General features: G+C 43.9%; 1 protein-coding gene across 1 annotated transcript; it reads right to left on the bottom strand.

Annotated features, from left to right (window-relative positions):
- Positions 1-2,951: 2,951 nt before the first annotated feature.
- Positions 2,952-4,653, bottom strand: LOC110709218 (DUF21 domain-containing protein At2g14520-like). Its single transcript, XM_021887428.1, has 5 exons — positions 4,558-4,653; positions 3,680-3,757; positions 3,482-3,568; positions 3,260-3,396; positions 2,952-3,152 (listed from the first exon to the last, which is right to left on the bottom strand). The coding sequence occupies exons 1-5, from the start codon at positions 4,651-4,653 to the stop codon at positions 3,044-3,046; spliced, it is 507 nt and encodes a 168-aa protein (XP_021743120.1). The 3' UTR covers positions 2,952-3,043.
- Between the last annotated feature and the right edge of the window lie 4,687 nt (positions 4,654-9,340).

Consider the following 9,340-nt stretch of genomic DNA (forward strand, 5'->3'; position numbering starts at 1 on the left):
CATCATGTTTTATTTGATATAGGTAGGAGAAGAACCCGACTCGGTTAAAAAAAAGAAAGGAAGTAAAACCAAGTCAAGATGATACGGATTAACCCCTTCTTCTTGCGCCAAAGATCTTACCCTTTCCAAAGGAACCAAAGTCCATCTCTTTCCAATTCCATTCAAGAGTTCTTATGTGTTTTCGCATCCCCCAAAAAAATGGACAAATTCCTTTTCTTAGGAACACATATCGCATTCGTCACTCTAAAAGGATAATGGTAACCCCACCATTAACCACTTCATTTATGAATTTCATAGTAATAGTAATACATGTCCTACCGTGATAGAATTTTTAATTTTCTACCATCTTGCCTATTAGGCAAAGATTTACCTCCGTTGAAAGGATGATTCATTCGGATCGACATGAGAGTCCAACTACATTGCATTGCTAGAATCCGCGTTGTATATTTGAAAGAGGTTGACCTCCTTGCTTCTCTCATTGTACAATCCTCTTCCCGACGAGTCCCCCTTCTCCTCGGTCCACAAAGACAAAATGTAGGGCTGGTGCCAAGAGTTCATCACAGAAGAAAGGACTCAATGAGCTGGGATCACTAACAAACGCTAATCTAATAGAAATTAATAATATAATAGAAAAGAACTGTCTTTTTTGTATACTTTCCCCCGTTCTCTGGCTACAGTGGGCTTTACGCAATCGATCGGATCATATAGATATCCCTTCAACACAACACATGTCATCGAAAGGATCTCGGAGACCCACCAAAGCACGAAAGCCAGGATCTTTAAGAAAATGGATTCTTATTCGAAGAGTGCACCACCGCATGGATAAGCTCACACTAACCCGCCAATTTGGGATGATACAATTCAGGATTTTCCTTGGGAGGTATCGGAAAGGAATTGGAATGTAATAATATCGATTCATGCAGAAGAAAAAGGTTCTCTATTGATTCAAGCGATATACTTATGGGATAGGGATATAGAAAAAGGTTCTCTATTGATTCAGGCCATAGTGTGCCTTTCACCATCGCAGGCCACGCATCAAGAACAGCACCCTTGTGCGTGTGTGTGTGCGTAGGCACCATCGCAGCAGCAGCCTCGCACAGCAGCACCATGTTGGGCCTTGTGTGCGTGTGCGTGTGCTTATGCCTAGGGGCCATCGCAAGCCATCGCAGCATTACAACACCAAGCTTCACATGCTTGTGCGTGTGGCTGGCGAGGCGATGCCCTGCATGCGTGGCTCGCTAGCAGCACGCATGCTGGGAAGTGCGAAAGGGGCAGTGCGCGTGCGATGGCGAGAGAGGCAAGGGCCTACGCCAGCAGCTAGCAGTGCCTAGCACTGGCACGCACCAGCAGCACAAGCATCGCCCAGCGCCAGCACGCATATGCTGGCTGGGATGCGAGGCTGCTGGCTGGGCTAGCTGGCAGTGCTAGCTGGCGTGCTAGCTGAATGCCAGCCCAGCAGCCCTTGCTTGAGGCGGTTTTTTATTATGATTGATTTAATTATTTATTTCATTTAGAATTAAATAAATTGTTAAATTTACCAACTCTCCCATATTGATGGGAGATTGGAAATCAAGGGTGCCTTTCCCTATAAATACCAAAGGCATGGGTATTGGGAAAGACACAACCTTGAATGGAATTAAAAGGCAACTCTTGATTTGAGTAAACCTTGATTCGTAAAACTCATAGTTTTATTTGTCCGGGTCTCGACTAACCTTCGAGACTTAGGACGCTCGGGTCGGGTTCGAGGGTACGATCCCGTTGGAGACCTCGTATTTTCGGGGTTGAAGTACACTAGGCGAAAATACGAATTCCCCACCGGTTCAAACCCTCCATTTCGCACTGGTTTTGAACCGGATCGGATTTAGGGGATGCTAAAACCCCACAGATTTAGCACAGGTTCAAAACCGGTGCGAAATCAAACTTTTTGTACCGGTTTTCAGTGAGAACCAGTGCAAAAAACCATAATTTTAGCACCGGTTCTTGCTTTGAACCGGTGCAAAAAGTGGCAAAAAAAAATCAAAAAAAACTTTTGGCACCGGTTCTGTACCAAAACCGGTGCTAAAAATGACCCAAAAAAATTATTTTTTGTGCATTTTTTCCACTTAAATTGATATATAAACACTAACATATATATAAAGTTACATATTTTCATTAAAAAAGGTTGTAATATTACTATTTTCGTCCAAAAAAAATTAAATAATCCAGACTGCTCTGCTGCTGTTTCTGTTCTGCTGCGCTGCTGTGCCTCTGTCCTGTTCCGGCTGGCTGGGCATCTGTTTGATTTTGTGGCTGTGTTGCTTGCTGGTTTGGCTGCTATAGGTCAGGCTGCTGTGTTTGCTGGGTTCTGCTGCTGTTGCTGCGTGGTCCTCTGTGTTGCAGTACTGGTGAGCTGCTGTGGTGTTGTGTTGGTGGCGCTCTGATATGCCCCTGTTTGCAGGTTGTCTTGCTCGCTGTTACTCCTGTTTGGTACTGGATGCCTGGTTGTGTGCTTGCTGCTGCACTGTTTTTTGTCTATAGGAAGCTGCTTGCTTTTTTTTGTATTGTTCTTTTGATGTTGCTATCTTGTAGCTTTCCTTTTGTTGGTTGGTATCCCTTTAGGTGTTTGGAATGGTTTTGGTGTCATGACCCTTGTATTTAGTACCCTTCCTAGAAGGTGACTTTCTTACTTGAGGTCGGGTTTGTCTTTCCCCTCTCTGGTTTAGGAACCCCTCCTAGAAGGTAGTCTTTTTACAGATTAGGGGATGCTTGGGGAGGTTGGATGCCTTAGCTAAGCTGTAACCAGCATCTCAAAGCATGCTTATAGCTTGCTGAACACATTGGCAAGATGTCAGTGGAATAAGAGGGTGAAAAATAAACTGCACCTGCCTGAATTTTTTGTAATTATCCTTATGAAAGCAATATGCATTGACAAGAAGCTGTCACTGACAGCTTCATTACTGCAACTTCATGGTATCTCAAATTCTCAACATGTTTCAAGTTTACTAAGGATCATTACAATCAATTCTGCATAGAAGTGAAAACTGGATTTGTCAATTTTACAACTTCAAAGATAAAAGTGAAGTACCAGGACAAGGCCTATGATATTTATTGGATTTCCATAATATACTAGAACCCTGCTATGTCCTTTATCCAATATCATATTCATCAAATTCCTGTCATATTACAAAAGAAAATATAAGATTAAATTCCTTAGACCCCGACATATTCATTTCCATCAGATTCAAACTTTCAAAGAGATCTTGTGATAATAAAGTTTCACCTGTCGAGATTAGAATTAATATCGATGGCAAAAGTGTTTTCTATAGGAGTCATAGCATCTCTTGCTGTTTTTTCTATGAGTCCAAGTGCTCCACCTATGATAGTAGTCTCATCATGGGTAAGTTCTCCTTTTCCTGCCTGTTCACATGTATAGAATATAGATTATCAGCTTATGTCTCGTTGTCTTGTTTATCAGGTTTCTGTTCATTAAGGTGCAGCCTACCTCATTTCCATGCAAGTCGACTAGAGTTTTCCATTCAGCTCGCCGAAAAAATGCTTTGTGTCTCTTCCCTAACAAAAGGTCCAATAGCTGGTAAAGGAGAGAAAATGAGGAAAGGAAGTATGTAGATTCTGAAATATACCTGTTATTTGGAAGGGAAAAAAGAGAGAAATGGAGAGCATATTGAGTTTGTTCTATCACCTTGCTTATTGGATATGCAACAGGGAAACAAATCCAGACAAGAACTCGAACAAGAGGGGAAACCCAGCAACACAACAACTCACCAACAGCAGCACCAGCATCTCAAGCTGTGTGGAAAGAAGCTCATTGTATTCATTAGCCCAATATATTTCAGTAACCCTATGCAACATCATTCAACTTGCAAAAGAAACAGCTAATTGCGTAAGGATACAAGCATAAAAATGGGATACGTTAATGATATAAGATAGCAAAAACTTCATCAATAATAAAGTAGAGTGAAAACAAATAGAACAGGAGAGTGAAAAAAATGAGCATATTTCCTAAATGAATAACATATTTTCCCCGAGAATACAGAAGTTTCCCAGTCTGTCTCCTAGGGGTTTATTTCATCACTCAACCACCATATTAGCTTCAAAAGCACCTAATATTAAACTCACCCACCACTTATTAATATCTTCAACAGAAATATCAATTGCAAACCTCAAAAAACAGTTATTACACTTGATCACATAAGCATTATGCAGAAGTTCCAGTATAACAATGCAGAAATACCATCGAAATAAACAAGATCAAAACAATTACCTCTGCTAAACCAATTAGCAAGTAAATAAGTAATCACAAGATCATATATTCTATTATCTTAGAAATTTTAATAAAAAGGGTTATAAGCATTGAGCTATGCTAGGCAACTACACCCCATCCCCCTTTCCCCCCCCCCCTCTTCTAGTATCCTGGACAGGGGTAGTAGTTACTAAACATATATCTATATAAATGACTCTTGCTTAAATGTGGCCTATTATCAAGTGACAAAGGGAGTAAGTTAAATTCGAACGATTCATAATTGCTTCAACTTAAGATTAGTATGCAAATCAATTTACCTGCCAGGCTTGATTCAAAACACCCTGGAAGACATTCCCATGAAAAATGTTTATCACAATAGGTGCTAGCCAAAAATGGTTGAAGAAAGATACCATGCCTCTAGAAGATGTTGGAAAACCTTGAAACTTTATGATAGCATTTGCCCGCCCAAAATAACAGGCATTTGTTCCGGTCTCGATGATCACTGCAGCAACAGTGTCCTCATCATCATAATGTCCAAGTGCCAAAGTTCCCACAGTATCATTTACCTGCTTAAAAACATATTAAAAATTATACTCTTCTATCAGAGACTACATTGCATGGCAGTCCATCAACACTTAACAGATTGCACAGGCAAGGAAAGAAGAACAACAACTATCACCTATTTTGAGTAATGTGCTAGATAGTATATCAAGCATGTAAAGGTCTACCTTGGGATTTTAAATTTAAAACATCATCACTAAAGCATATGGTGTGAAAGTTGAAGAACTATATTCTAAACGATAAGTAGCTTTGACAATTAATGGCTGGCCACAAAGAACTCCAACCTACACCATAGAAAAATACATTAGCCATAAAAGATAAGCTTACCAAGGCTGCAATATGCATATCTAGGCCCTGTCTAGACATTGCTTGATTCAAGAATTCACAGACATCATTCCCAACCTTAGGAAAAACAAACAATTACAAATAGTAAGAAAAATCAGAGAAAAATTCATTAACCAAAAAAGTACAAAAAGGGAAAGATATCCTTTTGATACCTATGGTCCAAAGCCATCCACTAGTAATTGTTGTGCTTTAAGTTGGGCTTCAACATTAAAATCTAAACAAAGAAATTCTAGAACATTAGAAGCTAATAAAAATAATATTGAAAAATCTAAATTAACAAAACCCTAGAAAATACCAATAAATTTCAGAACTAATAACCCATAATAATTTGAAAACAACACCAATAACAATGAAATTGCCCCAATTTTGTCCTAAAACGGCAATCAAAATTGTAACCCTAGCAAGAAGAAAACGAAATTGAGGTAAGAAGTTAAATAAATTGAAGATAACAACGAACCTGGTGGCCAGCTGTTGGACGATGGTGGTGGAGCACAAGGACAGTGGTGCGTGCGACCGGAGCAGGCAAAACCAGCAATGGTCGACGGTGGGCACTTGAAAACACATCCGGTGGTGCTTGAGACAATTAGAGGCTGGTGTAGGGTTTCGTAGTGACCCGACACTATGCGGAAGGAAACCCCCCAAGACCCGCCCCTTAATTAAAGCAATTAACAAGCATAATAAACTTAATCAATCAAGACTAAGAACAAGAATTATACCTTTGTTGCGTACTTCGCTCCCGAAGAGCTCTTACTTCAAAATCCCGAAACTACGAGATCTCCGACGGATCGTACCCTCGAATCGACTCGAGCGTCCCAAGTCATGAAGGTTAGTCAAGACCCGGACAAAACAAAACTATGAGTTTTACGAATCAAAAGTTTTCTCAAATTACAAGAGTTGCCTTTTTAATTCCACTCAAGGTTGTGTGTTTCCCAATACCATGCCTTTGGTATTTATAGGGAAATGCACCCTTGAACTTCATTCCCCAACCAATGTGGGAGAACGAAGAATTTGATAAATAATTTATTTCCAAAATAAATTAATAATTAAATTCAATCACAATGCAACAAGTGTCAAGAAGAGAGAGAAGGTTAGGTGAGGACCATTGCGAGGTGGGGGGGACCATTGCCTTTCTCCCCAAGGCTTTGCCCAAGCCTTGGTCCCAACCCCTTACAAAACCGCCTTAAGGATAGGCTGCTTGGCTGCTGCCAGCGAGCAGGCCAGCTAGCAACGCCAGCTAGCCCAACTAGCCAGCACCAGCCCACCCAGCAGCCTTCGCATCCCAGCCAGGCAGTGCATGCTTAGTGCTGGTGCGTGCCAGTGCTAGGCGTTGGTGCGTGCTGGCGCTGGTGCGTGCCAGTGCTAGGCGCTGGTGCGTGCCCTCGCCTCTCTCGCGCGTGCTGCTAGCGAGCCACGCATGCTGGCCTCTTGCCTCGCCAGTCACATGCACCACCCTTGCATCCCTCGCTGCACCTCTCGCACAGACACATGCCTCGGACACCTTGCTAGCCCAGCCAGCGAGCCTACGCACGCAAGGGCCTAGCATGCGTGCTGGGAGATGCTGCTAGGATTCCTCGCACTAGCACACGCCAATGCCTAGCACTTCTATGGCTGTGCTTAGTGCGAGCCACGCACACGCACATGCACATGCGCCAGTGCCTAGCACTACGATAGCTGTGCTTGGTGCATGTGTGGCCCTGCCATGCGCACCTAGGCGTCAAGGCAAGCATGTTGTTGTGTTGCGATGGTGCGCCTAGGCTGCGACGCTCAGCGATGGTGTGCTTAGGCTACGATGGTCAGCGATGGTGTGCCTAGGCTGCGATGGTGTGCCTAGGTTGCGATGGTGCGCCTAGCACACCTAGTGTGCTTAGGCTTGCGCCTAGCCATGCTAGGTGCATGCTAGCTCGAACTAGCCTAGCATCCACATGGTTAGATCATTATGGTGCTACGGCTACGCTCGTACTTGTCGCTTGTGATTTTGCGACGCTCGGACTCGACGCCCTAGGCTCGATATCCGACGTCTGTATTCGTAATACTCATTAAATCCTTTCAGATTAATTCGTCGTCTCAGATCGGTGATTCGATTGGGTTCGACCCGAAGGGTTCAGTTAAGATTAAGCTGTAATATCAATTGTACCTCGATATTACTAATCGGAAGCGGCCTCCACCTAGGCATTCCGATCACTTGATCTTACTGAAGAATTAACTCTGTAATAATTATGAACCCTCTATCGAAAGAATACACTTGTTGGAAGGACACCATTCCTTTCAATCTCCCATTTGTACTTCCGGACAAGTGTGCATACAGTGTATATCCCATTTCCTATTTCTCTTAATGTTTCTTCGTGAACTATAAGGTAATATTCATCGTCATCCTTATTACGTTCAGAAGTGTTTCTTGATCTCCGAGTTCGACTGTCAATAAGCAGATGATTTCTTAAATCCATATGAGCACGGCCATGCATTTTCACAGTCTCGCTCTTCGAGCGGCCTTGTAAAAAACAAAACAACCCTTGAAAGGCTCAATGGGCTCCAATCGGATGCTGACACGTGGCATTATAACCCTAATGGTGGAGCAGATCTTCATCTGATATGAGGAAACTCCTCATTTATTGCACATTCAGAAATCATCATAAATACAAACACAAAAACCGAGCAATACTAATTGCAGAATCTCTCTGAATCAGAGAGAAAACCCATTTACTTTTTGCACCTTTATACATCCGGAGACGTACTAACTTGATCGTCGGAGGCGGAACTCCACCCAACCGGAGTTTCGTGGTTTTGCAGGTACAGACGGTCGGCACGCATTCCAAGAATTATAACTCTCCTGAGGGACTCCAAAAACCCCGAAACATTTGGCGCTGTCTGTGGGGATAGTACTTCTGAGATGGCATCCGATAATGTACCACCTTATGAGGGCAGATGGCCTACGACCGAGCTGGAGGTCCATACAGACTAGGATAGTGGTGACGACTATGAGGTCGACACCTATGTGGCCCTAGACGGGTCATTTCGAACAAGGCGCACCCGTTTTAAGAAACAAGGGAACGGGGCGAAGATAAAGCTGGTCCCAGCAACCCAGCCGGCAAGCCTACTCCTCACCCTAAACCAAAGGGGACGGATGGGCCCCTGATCGACCTCTACAAACTTCGTTTCCCTGAATCAGGGCAAAGAAAGGCCATCCGGCAAGTTCAGCCAGAAGTTCATCTAGGAGAAGAGAAGTCAACAAATGTCTGAGTCGGCCTCAACGTCGACTTTCCCAGACACTTTTCGTAATACTTCAGTGAAGTATCCGGAGACAAACCGAGAGAGTCAGTCACACGGCATGTCCGCGCTTACTGGCTTCAACAGCCATACATACCGTATGGATCACCATACATGCAGCCGGCCCTCTTCGGGAGTCCGGTGGCACAGTATGTCCAGCCTATGGACTGGCAGCTCTGGCTGCTAAACCTTGGGGAAGAGCCGTCGGTGTTCTCCATGAAGATAACCGGGGCGGCTCAGCCGGCCAAGGTTAAGAATGTGTTGGTCGGTACCTACGATGGTACCACCAACTTGGAAGACCACCTAATGGCTTACACCAACCTCATGTACCTACATGGGATGGAAGACGCCGCCTGGTGCCGATGATTCCCGACAACATTGAAGGGCATAGCCCAACGATGGTTTGGCAATCTGCCAGCCGGGTGCATCAACAATTTTTAGACGCTTGCATACCTATTTGCGTCCAACTTCTCCATGAACATCCTTGCCAAAAAGACAAGTCTCGACCTAGGGGCTATTCAGCAGAAGGTTCAATCTGATGAGAATTCAAATTCAGGGGCTGTCTGACGATGTTGCATACACAAACTTCTTTAAGGGTCTGAAGGACGGGTCGACCTTTAAGTTCGACCTGGTCCGCAAAGGATTGCTACCCTCCAAGAGGCGCTGATGGAAGCTGAAGCCTATATACAGGCGACGGAGCTCTGTGCCATCAAGCACCCGTCGTAACCCAGGAGGTCCAACAGGAAAGAAATCCGGCCTGCTCAGCCGGCCAAAAAAGAAGAGAGCAAGAAAAGAAAAGAAGTCAGGGCGGCGGATCGCTCTAGTCAACCGTCCTAGAAGAAATAGAGAAAGTTGGAACCGTACGTCCCCAAGTACGAGTTCAACAAAAAGGACTGCTCTTCCATCCTCATGGAGATCAAAGACCGGTAA

The sequence above is a fragment of the Chenopodium quinoa genome, unplaced genomic scaffold, assembly GCF_001683475.1.
Source record: "Chenopodium quinoa cultivar QQ74 unplaced genomic scaffold, ASM168347v1, whole genome shotgun sequence".
Lineage (NCBI taxonomy): Eukaryota > Viridiplantae > Streptophyta > Magnoliopsida > Caryophyllales > Amaranthaceae > Chenopodium > Chenopodium quinoa.

Coding starts and splice junctions, on each gene's coding strand:
- LOC110709218 (XM_021887428.1), bottom strand. CDS start 4,653: ATGGTATCTTTCTTCAACCATTTTTGGCTAGCACCTATTGTGATAAAC. Junction 3,758..4,557: donor TTTTGAATCAAGCCTGGCAG/GTAAATTGATTT, acceptor GCTGTTGGTGAG/TTGTTGTGTTGCTGGGTTTC. Junction 3,569..3,679: donor TTGCATATCCAATAAGCAAG/GTGATAGAACAA, acceptor CTCCTTTACCAG/CTATTGGACCTTTTGTTAGG.